The sequence below is a fragment of the Mustela putorius genome, unplaced genomic scaffold, assembly GCF_011764305.1.
Source record: "Mustela putorius furo isolate JIRA1106 unplaced genomic scaffold, ASM1176430v1.1 tig00000083_pilon_pilon_pilon, whole genome shotgun sequence".
Taxonomy (NCBI): Eukaryota; Metazoa; Chordata; class Mammalia; order Carnivora; family Mustelidae; genus Mustela; species Mustela putorius.
The window spans coordinates 45,806,786-45,819,302 of record NW_025421273.1 but is presented as its reverse complement, the minus strand read 5'-3'; the positions used below and the strand labels follow the sequence as shown (position 1 = coordinate 45,819,302).

General features: G+C 48.5%; 1 protein-coding gene across 2 annotated transcripts in view; it reads left to right on the top strand.

Annotated features, from left to right (window-relative positions):
* Window positions 1-10,699, top strand: part of BEND4 (BEN domain containing 4) — a 32,585-nt gene extending 21,886 nt beyond the window's left edge. Inside the window, exons 4-5 of one of the 2 annotated variants that reach the window (XM_045076915.1) lie at window positions 4,629-4,869; window positions 8,295-10,699. In XM_045076915.1, the coding sequence (XP_044932850.1) occupies window positions 4,629-4,869; window positions 8,295-8,512 (459 nt within the window). In that variant the 3' untranslated portion in view covers window positions 8,513-10,699. The remainder of the gene's footprint in view (window positions 1-4,628; window positions 4,870-8,294) is intronic. The other variant, XM_045076919.1, reaches the window with a different exon arrangement.
* Window positions 10,700-12,517: the final 1,818 nt, after the last annotated feature.

Below are 12,517 nucleotides of genomic sequence, written 5' to 3'. Positions count from 1 at the left end.
CACACTGATTTCTGCCTTCCTGCACACCCGGCGCCCCCATCCAGGAAGCAGCACCCCTCCCTCCCCTTTGCCGACGCCCACCCCACCCCCATCTGCCCTTTCATCTCTGCTGCCCTGCTCCCCCACCCCACCCCCCCACCCCAGCAGCCTCTGCCAGCCCTTGACTGTCCCACACTGCATCTGGCTCCGGGAAGGTGGGACACCAGTCTCACCCCATGGGCATCCCCGGTGCCTATTGTCAAAGGCACTAACAGAACGGTGACCTCATTTTTCTTGGGGATCAAACATTTGCGAGTCTGGCCTGTGTTTGTTACTCCACTCTTGGTTTCCACTTGCTCTTACCCCCCGTAATCTGGCTGCACCTCGACTGCTTCCCAGAGTCCGCTGCAGGTGGCCCTGGGGACTCTCCCAGATGTGCCATGTGGGGCCCGTCCTCTGGCCCTTGTCCTCCCCAGGACGTCACCCTCCTCCTCCATGCTCTCCCTTGGCCTCAGTGTCAGGACTCTCCTGGCTCCCTGTTCCTTCTCCTTCTGTAAGGAGTTTTCCATCCACTGTTGTTCAGAATGCCGCCGTCCGTCCCCTTCCCTCGTTGTCCGCCGCCCTTCCCCCAACACCAGCTGCGTGCAGGTCAAGTCCCAGATGAAGATCTGGGCTGCCAGTCTCCAGCCTGCCTGACCAACAGCGGGATACCTTGCACCCTCGAACTCCCAGCACAGCCTCTGACTACCCATCCCTAGCCCGGTTTTCTCTCCAGTAAAGGCAGCACCAACCCCCGCAGAAATTTCTGAGGCATCACGGACTCCTCCCTCCTCCTCATACGTGTCATCTGCTTGTTTTATAGTTACCTTGAGGAGTCTCCCTCCTCTCTGCCTCCTTCCTCACACTTTGTACCTGGACTATTAGGATGGATTCTTTTTCCTTTCTCCACACTGGAAGGCTAATTTTCCAAACTACAGATCCAAAATGAATATCACACATTTAAAATCCTTTCACTGCTGCCTAGAATAGGGTCCACCTTTCTGAACTTAACCTTTCTATTGTGCAAAAAAAAAAAAAAAACACTTCCAAAAAGCCCACTTCTTCCAAGAAGCTCTCCCTGATTGCCATACTCTCTGTGTTCACAGAGTAATTCAGAATTTACTTAAATATTAATGCATACGTAGGTCTTCCATTTGTTTGTGAGTTTAAATACATTTTACTGAGCGCTGTTCATTTTGGTTTTTTCCAAGTGACTCATAGATCAAAGTTTAATAACCTGTTGGTGACTAATTGAGGAGAATATGCCATCAGGATTCTATAGAAACATAAAAATAGGGTACAGATCTACATTTCCTCTGCATAGGAATATTTAAGCTTTTATTACCCATCATCATCGTTATTATGCTGTTTTTACTGTCATTTCAGGCACATGGACATTTTCTCATTAGTATTATTGATCACATTTTATTTCTGTTAACTATGCTTAAATAGTGTGGTAAATCTCGTCCGTAACAGGGAGCATTTGAGTTGTTTGGGGCCGTAAATGACTTTCTTCTTTCTTTTCCTTTTTCTTGACGAAAATTGCCTCCAAATGGTATTTCTACACTTACGGAGACTTTCATTTTATGGAGAGCTGTTGAGCTCTTCTGTAGAAGTGGATTCTTTCTAAGGATTCGAGAAAGCTCCTTCCTTGGGCTGTGAGCTCCCTCATCTCAGACAGCTCTCATCCTGAAACGGACTCGACTCTGGTCTTAAGAGCAGGCTCTGAACTCCGGGACCAAGTTCCCAGCTCTGCTTTTGCCTTGTGAGACCTTGGGAAAGGATTTAACATCCTCGGCCAAACCGCTGCGGGAATCCTGTCTTGCCCGATGAGCTTGCACAACATTAGGGGCGCCTGGGTGGCTCAGTCGGTTAAGCATCTGCCTTCGGCTCAGGTCATGATCCCAGCATCCTGGGATGGAGCCCAGTGTCCGGTCCCCTGCTCAGTGGGGAGCCTGCTTCTCCTTCTCCCCTGCCCCTCCCCCTGCTTATACTGTCACTCATTCTCTCAAATAAATAAAATCTTTAAAAAAAAAACTTGTACAACTTTAAAGAAATAGAAGATTTAACAACCAGCTGCTCAGGCTGCAGTTCTGAGGCTGAGGTGTACTTACAAGAACCATAACTGAGAAGATGGTCTTAAACTAAGGACTGACAGACGCTCTCTGTCCCCAGTACCCCTTTTTTAATAGCCCCTTTCTTTGTTCTCCTTGAAGTTCTTTAATTTTGCCAATTAATAATTCATCAGAAGCTCTGTCCACGTGGCACAGCAGTAAAAGTAGAACAGAGAAGAGAGGAAAGAAAAAACTCTCCGGAGGCGCCTAGGTGGCTCAGTGGGTTAAAGCCTCTGCCTTCGGCTCTGGTCATCATCCCAGGGTCCTGGGATCGAGCCCTGCATCAGGCTCTCTGCTCAGCAGGGAGCCTGCTTCCTCCTCTCTCTCTGCCTGCCTCTCTGCCTACTTATGATCTCTGTCTGTCCAATAAATAAATAAAATCTTTAAAAAAAAAAGAAAGAGGTCTTTACGGCATCAAGTAAAGCCGACTGGAAACCGCCGCCCTCCTGGGCTTATCTCCCAGTGGGGAGACGGGTAGTCTCCTCCCTGCACACCTGCAAGCTGGGATTGTTGTCCTTGCATTGACAGAAAGAGCTGCAGTGCTGATGTGAGGGTGGCCGCCCCCCAGCCCAGCTCTGCCTTTGCACCAGTGGCACCCTTGTGAGGGCCAGAGAGGCCGGGGTTGCGGGGCACCAGGGGCTGGCCTCAGGCTATGCTTCGCTGGCTCTGGAGATGGTGACAGTCACTAGAGATGTTCCTCCACAGAAATACTCTTGACACAGCCTGGGGTCTGAGGCACCCAGTCCTGTATGCCGCCTTCCCCAGGCCCCCCCACCCCAGCTGCCCTGAGGACTGAGGACACAGAGCATCAGAACCCCGTAACCCCTTCTTCATTCCCGGGGCATGGGAAGCAGGAGAATTCTGCTTGCTCTCAGCCTCCTCCTCCCTGCCGTGCCCATCTGTTCCTCCTCTTTGGGAAGGACGTCCCAGCTCACCTGGGAGTCACCTTGACTCCTCTGGCCCCCACAGCCTGGCTCACTGAATTCTGCATCTTTTCCTCCTTGCTTCTCCATTGCACCACTGCAGACTCCGTCGTCCACCCCCGCGCACCCCCACAGCCCGGCTCGCCCCTCGTGCGGTCCAGAGGTAGCCTCGGCTAAGGAAAGTTCGGAACCTCTGGGCTCTTGCCCGTCTTGATCATAGCACCAGAGCCAAGGGTTGGTTTCTGCCCCCACGTATTCACATCTTAAACCCGTGATAATTTAGTTCTTCCTGTTTTACAAACAGGGAGGCTTTGGTCCAACCAGTTGAAGTCACTTACTCAAGAAACACAAATAAGACCCGAACCAAGATACAGTTCCAACTCCAGCTGCTCTAAATTAAGAGCACAACTCGTGTGTCTCTCAACTGCCTCCCTTCAGAAGGCAACTGAGTCACATACAACCGGTTGAAGGAAGTGGGACCCTGGGGTGGTGACTTTGCTTGAGTGGGACTCCACGACCACCAACGGGCTGCCTCCTCCCTGTCGGCTGCTGGGCCATTGGCCCTTCTCAGGGCTTCGCTAACAGCACTTTCTGAAATAGAACCGTATCAGACCCAAACAGCGCCAAATTTATCACCTGGAGTAAATTTGCAGAGTTGTAAAACTGAATGAGTTTTTCCTTCTTTATTTTGTACACCTTAATTACTAGGGAAGGAGTACATTAAAACTGAGATCATGGGTTAATTAATTTGTCCTGGACTGTAGAATTTTATGGACAACCAGAACTAAAGTAATGGTTGTGTAGGTGGATTTGACTAAACATGGCTTATAAATGTTACAGAAATTCCTGTAATTAGTCCCACTGCTGCAATTGAGCCTGGGAATTTTATAGCAGACATAAATTAAGAAGATGAAAAGGAAGAAAAATTTTGAGTTGACACAGTGGCATTTGCAGAAGCTATCATTTGAGGAAACCTGGTTTGCGTTATTATTATTATTATTAATGATGACTTTTTGGGAGGTTTTTGCAGTCCCGCTCCCTTTCAAAATCCACTTTATAATGCCATTTCCACTGTTACGCGATGGCTATCGGGTGTTCGGTGAATTAAACACAAGTAGTACCTTACGAAAATAGACCACCAGCATCATTTCTAAAAATACTTAACCGCCAACCAGAGGATGAAGAGACCTGTTTGATCACACTCTTCAAAGTCATTTTTGCATATTTGAATAGATTGAAAGGGAAAGTTACGGGTTATATTTAAATAGTGTTCCCTGTCATTGGATCTTGACACATTTTAACCTACCTGTTAAAATGCAAGTTATAAATAGCTCCTCTTTCAAAGGTGTTCATTATACCTCATTGGCTCTTGTTACAGAAAATGCAAATGTAATTTGAAAAGTGCCCGTTCTGAGTGCGAGCAATTACCTGTGCTCTTCAATACCTGGTTCATTGTCAGCCCAGCCACTTGGTTAAAAAGCACTTTTGCCTTTGAAATGGAGATCGCCTCCACCGGCTGGCCAGCTGGCCCGGCTGGCTAAGTGGGTAATGAGAAAATACTTGGCTTTTCCAGGGAAGCAAGCAGCTGCTGAACAACTATCCTGTCTACATAACGAGCAAACAGTGGGACGAGGCTGTAAATTCTTCCAAGAAAGACGGGCGACGGCTCCTTCGATATCTCATCAGATTTGTTTTCACAACCGATGAGCTTAAGTACTCATGCGGCCTTGGGAAAAGGAAAAGGTCAGTGCAGTCAGGAGAGACAGGTCCTGAAAGACGCCCTCTGGATCCAGTTAAAGTAACATGCCTCCGAGGTACTGCATCCTTCCGCTCAGTGTCGCCATCTGTGATCTCATTTCACCGCATTGGCTGTGGCTCTCCCGTGCAAGTGTTCAGCCTTGACTGTATTTTGGTTTTGCCCGCTGAGACCTCTCTAGGCTTCATGTGGCCCATCTACTCGGTATCGAGAAGTTCTTTAAAAAACCTCCGTTTGCTTTAGCCTTGGCATTCTCACTTCCCGGCCCATAAACATTGCATAGCACCTCATGTCTCACGCTTTGAATTCCGGTTTTCTTTGCTGCCACAGAAGGCCCCATCTAGCCAACCTGGAGCGTGGGGGATCGCACAGAGGAAGGGAAGATGGGGGGCTCTTTAAGAATTAGGAAAATGAGAGACCTTGTTTCCGTTTGCAGCCTGGGCCCCCCTCCCCTCCCCCAGCTACCTTCTCAAGAGGACTTGCCCCCAACTCCTTCGAATTATTTAGAGTTAATTTTCCTGAATACTGGGGTGCCTAAAGTATCGGGTTGCCCAATCAGACTTTATTCTGTTAGTTTTTTTAAAGTCTCTTTATTAAAAATACTGCTCTGATGGTACCTTTCCTCAGTACGAGCAGCTGATGACTTCGCAGCTGACCCACACTGGTAGGCCAGACAGAGGGTGAGGACGAGGGTCAGGAGGCAGACGGTTGGTTCAGAGGGTGCAGATAGACAGGTAGAAGCATTGAGGGCCAACAGGAACACTGTTCACACCTGAAAAATTTCATATCAAAAAGCTCAAGTACTAACCTGTATATTTCAATAATAATTTTATTGGTTGGAAAAACTTAATTTATTCCAGACAGGGGAACAAAATATTTCCTGGCAAGGAAGTCACAGTGAGGAGACATTATTGCTGATAAGGCCTTGGTGTACAGCAAGGACACTCCAGCATCCCCTCCTGGGATGCCCGGGGTGCTCTGCAACAGTAGTCTGCCTGAGGCACAGGGAGACTCTCTTAGCAGCTGAAATTCCTCAGGCCTACTGCAAGCTTCTGACTGAGCAGGCTGGAGTTGGAGAAGGGGGAGGCATGCACTGCAGCTCATCACAGCACACACACCCCCCAGGTGATTTTAGCTCGGGTGGCCGGCCTTGAGGAAACCATCTGGAATGGAAGCACCTCAGTCAGCTAGGCATCCAGAGCACCCCCTGTTGGCCAGTCTGAAAATTCCACTTACTCACAGTGGGTGGTGGGGATTTCCAGGGTCTGTCTTGGCGAACTCGCCACAGTTTCCTTCATTCCTCAACAGCATCAGAGCTGACAGTGACTCCCCCAAGAGTAAAAGAGACGTCTGTGAGCTTGGGGCTCTCCTGGGAACACTGTACTCCACGAAGGTGCTCTGGGGCCTGTATGGGGAGTCAGGACAAGAGGCCTCACCACTGTATCCCTTTCCAGAAATTGTTACTCAATGTTTTACGTGTTAAGCAGCGAGTGAGTGAAACTGAGGGATTAACATACATCCCAAAGCCCTCATGCCTTGCCCTGAGAATGTCGCCTAACCCCCTGTGACACGGGCAGAGTCCGGGTGGGCTAATCAGCATCTGTATCCTCCAGCTCAAGCCTCATTAGGCGCCATACCCGCAGGCCTCCAGGTGGAGGATGCCCCTGGGTGGAGAACACAGAGGCAGAAAACGGTGGTGGTCTGTGTGGGGGCAGCTGGGCCAGACATTTATAGGCTTGTCCCCACAGCTGAGCTTCTAGGGCCTTCCTGTGACCCAGATTCCTTTCATAAAGGCTCCCGGGTGGAGGTCCGTGTTGGGTGAGCAAGGTTAGAGCAGCCAAGGAAACTTCAGACACTGGACACTTTAGTGATGGAAAATGGGGTGCTTTGGGATGGAACCAAACCCCAGGCTGACTGCTTCTGAAGGTGGTTTGACCCTAGGGGGAAGAGGGCCTGTGAAGACGCGTCCTGTCTGTGTAACAGAACGAGCTCTCAGTAGTCTATGCCACAGTATCAGAGAAGGCCCTGTGTCAGCAGTGGCCGCCGAGAAGAGAGTGGAGGCTGACAGACGTCAAAGAGCAGCACGGTCCCAGAGGTGCGGGGTCAGGGTACCCTCATCCATTAGCCCGTATTTCCTTGTGTTGATAGGAGTGGGGGATCAGAGACGGGGAAACTGCAGCAGTTAGTGGATACCTACTGACTACAGTAGGGGTGGGAGGGGTAGGAAGAGGACTAGGGAGTTATCCTGCAGTGTTTCCCAGGCCTGCCCCCTAAGCTAAGCCGTTTGGTTCTGGCAATTTTGCAGGATGAGTTGCTGAGTAAACACTGTTCATTCCCTTGAGTAAGGCAGCCAGGGCTGGGACTCTGGTGAGGCGAGCCAGGCTCTCACGTCAGGCACAGAATTGAAGGGGCTGTCCCTGGCTCTCTGCTAAGCTACAGGCTGCCTGTGGAGATGGGCATGGTTCAGTTCCTGAGATCACTGGGGTCTGGGTATTTAAACAGCATCAGCCTCTCCTAAGTGCAAGTAGGTCCGGGGTTTCACCCAGTCATTTCAGACAGTTCCAGCCCTACAACCGGACCTGCTGTCTTGTAGAGGGAGCAGGGCTGGAGAAGAAACTGTGTGTAATTAACAGTCACCTTGGACTGTTCTGCCCAGTCAGCTGTGCAAAAAGCAAAGAATTTGACAGAACTTTTTCCAAAATACTCACTTCAGTTTACAAGTGTCCATATCAAAATAGCGAGGCAGGAGTCCTGCACATGCCCTGACCCCATGAGAAAACAGAAGAAAAGATCGCGTGAGCTCGACCCAAAGGGAGGCTGAGTCTGTCTCATCGGAGTCTTGGTTCCTTTTTATACATTCACCCTTCTGGGCATGCTAATTGCTTTCTGGTGAAATTAAATATTTAGAGGAAATCGCATTTAAGAAATATCTGTCAGTACATGTGTGGATATCCCAATCAGAGAAATAAGTATGACCTATAATACATGTAAAGAACGTGGAAACCTCTTCTGAACCAAAATCCAGGCAGTTTCTCAGCCCCTGAGATTTTGTTATCCTGTGGAACTTAGTCTGCCAATCAGTAGCTGGTCAAAGAGCACCATGCTAGTGAGATCTGCTGTTTCCAGAAACACCAAAAATTCTAATGATGTGAGCAGATACAGATGTAGGTTTGAAATGCACCATGACTTTGTCCCACGGTGTATAGTCCATGTTATAAATCAGATCTGCCTATCATTCCACTAGCCAGTGTTCCTTAGAAGATCACCTTCTCACTTCACGTGATTTTTTACTTTTGCACAAGAGTAGACGACTTCCATGTAATCAGCTGAGTCTAAGAAGTGACATCATCATAGCATTACATTGGATTTCCCATAAAGCTTTTCCTGTAGAGCTTCTGTAAATGTGTAAGCAGCCTGTCCGCCCTCTTCTGCAAAAACCAGCTGTTTTTCTCTCTCTCTTTATTGTTGTATATATTCCCACAGAATTCATTAGGATGCACTGTACCTCCAACCCTGACTGGTGGATGCCCTCGGAGGAGCAGATAAACAAAGTGTTCAGCGACGCCGTGGGGCACGCCCGGCAGGGGCGGGCGGTGGGGACTTTCCTGCACAACGGCGGCTCATTCTATGAAGGGATCGACCACCAGGCTTCCCAGGATGAGGTCTTCAATAAAAATTCCCAGGATGGGTCCGGGGATTAGTGGCCAGAATCTTGACACTGGAGCAGCTGGTCCTCACGAGTTCCAGTTTTCCACATCCTGTTACCCTCACCTGCGAGTCCAAAGCACGTCCTTCTGCCAGACTTGACACATCTCAAACCTTAAGTCTCTGACCGACTGCCACCATTCCCAAACAGAAATCCATGTTAGGGTTGTTTGGGAAGTCTGTGGGACCTACAACAGGCTTTCAGGAGATTACAAAAAGCAAAGAACCACAATTGCATTGAATTGATTGCTAGCTAGACAGTGAGGCTGAAAACAATAGGGGAGCTCCTGGTCACGTGTCCGAAACCTTCACGTCAGCTCTGCTTCCCGAGCAGAGCCGGTCCCCATGGAAGGCCAGGTTAGAGTAGAGAAGACAGAGACATGGAGTTATTTTAAGGGACAACGAACAAACATTGTCTTACTTTAATTCAAATAAGTTGTCTTTATATTTTCCAAAGACCTGAATTCCTACTTCTCAGCAAAGACATAGGATAAGTGACACTGTGCTGTCTCAGCATTGAAAAACCCAGAGAAAAGAGGTCACTGCTAGACAATGATTCATTGGAAATCAGGTGGGGTTTTTTTCAGTTGTTTTAGAATAACTGAAAAAAATAGAATAAACTACCCCCCCAAAAAAATTTTTACTATGTTGATCATAAAGGCACTACATGATCTCTGGAGTTTACAAACAGTAAGTTTTCGTTATGTCAGTCAAGAAATCTCCAAAGATCCAAAACGCTTTTCAAATGCTTGATTTCGTAGGTTCATAGACTCACAGTTTCCATAGCCTTAACTCAGACTTTGCTGATGCAATGCCAAAGTGATGGGTTGAGCAATGAGAGTTTTAACCACTCGGCTGTTCGGCGCACTGAAGACCGAACAAGTGGTATGACTGATGGTATTCACTGAATTGACCAGATGTTCGGGAATTGTGTACACACAGCTTCAAGGCCATTCTGACAACTATGCAATGGGCTTGTCTGTAATTGCTCTGAAATGTGAGGGTCTTCCTCTGAGTAGATCTTTAGAATTTGCATAAACTTTTGTTTCTTACTGTCACTGATGAAAATGTTTCATCCCAACTGTTTTGCTGTTTGGCATCTCCTTCCCGCCCAACCCCCGCCCCCCAATGTAGTTCCCTTGAACTACAAGCTCTGGCTAAGTTCACACTAAACTCCCACTTGTTTCCTCCAGTTTAATTGGTTGAGCTCCTTCTGTGAATGACTACTGTCTTCGGGAGCATTCCTTACGTACAAACTACGGAGATACCAGAATCTGTTTGTGAGGACTTCGGGGTTGGCTGGCGGGAGCAGCCTCCTCTATCGTATTTAATCCGACTGTTACGTTCTTTGTGGAGCCTAGGGCTCAGTGGGCAGAAGTTACTGAAGGCTATTAATGTCGTCTACAGACACGACTAAGGGTTTTGAAAATTGATTGGACATTCATTTAAAGTTCATGTGCATTTTGTAACCATTTTTTGTGAGACAGTAAATTATCCTTTATGTTCAATAGTTAGCATCAGCTATATGCTTGGTCCTGGAAATAGGCCCGTCTTTAGCTTTTGTTAGGATTATGAGTTTCATCCATTGAAAGGTTTAATGTTTATAGAGATGGTCCTTTGTCTGATCTGTTCGGTGGTGTGGGAAGAACTAACAGTTCAATCCTGTTTTGGGCAAGTTGGCTAACATTTGTGAGTAAAGGAAATGATAAGAGCAAATGTGATGTTGGTTAGGGGAACCAAGAGACAGAGAAAGAGATTCTTCAAGGAGTTTCCAGAGGTCTGAGAAGTCAATACTTTACAAGATCCTTTGGTGACAGGAAATCTTGGTCTGGCGCAAACTGTCACCATAAGCATGTTACCTTTGTCTTTTTCGCATTAGGCTTTAGTTATCCTTACCACTGAGGACAGTGGCCTTTTTTTTTTCCCCTTTAGCAACAGTATTTGACCGCTGCTCAAAAAACTCCTGTCTTGTCCCTGCAAGCTTGAAAGTGTGGCATGTCTCCCCATCTAAGCGTCGTCGTAGATCTCTGTATTGTGCTGGTCTAGACTGAGGTGTTTGATGAGAGCATCTCTGTCCTCAGTCTCCATAGCCTTGTGTCGTATGTGTTTAAAGATGAAGGGCTAGTGGGGCGCCTGGGTGGCTGAGTGGGTTAAAGCCTCTGCCTTCGGCTCAGGTCATGATCTCAGGGTTCTGGGATCGAGCCCCATATCAGCTCTCTGCTCCGCGGGGAGCCTGCTTCCTCCTCTTTCTCTCTCTCTCTCTCTCTCTCTCTGCTTGCCTTTCTGCCTGCTTGTGATCTCAGTCTGTCAAATAAATAAAATATTTAAAAAAAAAAAAAAAAAGATGAAGGGCTCGCACCACTGCTGTGAGAGAGGGTGATGGGAACCTTCAGTTTGGCTGTAGTTAGCATCACCTGAGAAGGCTGCTAGGGTAGATCTGCCTCTCAAACCACAGGGTCGCACACAGCCTTTGCTCCACAGGCACACCTGGTCTCCCTCCCCTCCTGCCTCTCGGGTGAATTATTTCTCTAGAGTCTGTTTTCCAGTGTTCCACAACGCTGGCCATCTCTTAGCACTTGAGGAAACCAAGACCCAGGAAGATCACTGGCTTCCTCAGCCTTGCACAGCCAGTTCGAATCCCTCTCCTGGACCCAGGCCTAGGGTCAGTTGCCCTGGGTCAGGTGTTCCATGACCTTCTTTGCCGTGTATGTGTGTCTGTCTGTCTGTCTAGATCCTGTGATCCTGGCCACTACCTGAGCCGCCCACTGACCGTCCCTGGAGGTGCGGCCCAGCATCTGTGGAGATACCCACCATCTCCTCTCCTTGATGTGCGGTCTGGGCCGCTTTCTGAGCTCTCCGGCTGCTTCACGGTGGGGGCCTCATGGTCACCTCACTCTCAGATCAGGGCTCGCAAAGGACGTTGACGGATTTGTGGTGAGACCGTGTGCCCTCAACAGAGCAAGACTGTAAAAACTCACCCCCAGGAAGCCCAGATGCTGTCGCTGCTCTGTCTTCCTTCCTGTTATCTCTGGAGACCTGAGGGGGCCGCTCGTTTTCTTGAGTTGATTCTCTACCTTTTGTTGGCAGTTGGACAAGTTGCTTGTGACTAGAAGCTTCATTTCGTGTCAGCTTGTAGAATCATCCTTGAGTCATTTTAGCACTGGCACAAAATGGGTCAAGTTAAAGCCGCTCAGGACGCAGCTGTGCTCCACGGCCCTGGTGAGAGAGGGAGGACCCAGGCCTTCCCTGGCACGGAAGGCGTGGCTGGCATCGTTACCTGTCCGAGGTGTGTTTCCTGAGTGCGGCGATCAGGAGAGTCCTCGACAGTGACAGTGTCTTGATGTGTCTCGTGACTTCCCAAATTAAGACGATATCACAGAGAGGATGCCTGCTTTTCAAACTGATGGGAAGGCCCAGGTGCCGTTCCCCTGGGCTCGGGACAACCCTCCCGTGGCCCGAGTCAGAGGTCGTAGGCCAGGAAGCCACAGAGGAGAGAACTGTCGTGGGAGCAGTTTTACCAGAAGCACAATTCTCATGGTCTCTGGAAGGTACGCTGCTCACAGTGTTATGGTGTAGTCAGCCCAGTGTTAAGTTCAATGCTTGAGGAAATCTGTAAACGCGGAAGAGTATACCTTCCCTTTTTACTTGAAAGTATTTCATCTGGCCCTGAAACCTGGGCATCTCTCTGTTAGCGTTCCCAATTTCTGCCACAGGGTTCAGGTTCCTGTCACCATTGGTGTTTCGTAAGGTTTTACTAGGGAATGGAGGGGAACAGTGACAGAGTGTGTGCAAAAAAATGGCTGCCCTCTCCTTCGGTGAGGGAACTGAGAGATGGATGCAGCTACTTCACAGCTGTAGAGCACGTGGGTGAATTTATATTCTGGATCTTTCTTGGCTCTTCATCAGCCATAAACACATGGACCTAAGAGATTTATCAGGATTATAGAGGTATAAATTGTTACACTGTATTATTTGATCCAACTACTCCTTGTGTCAGATGT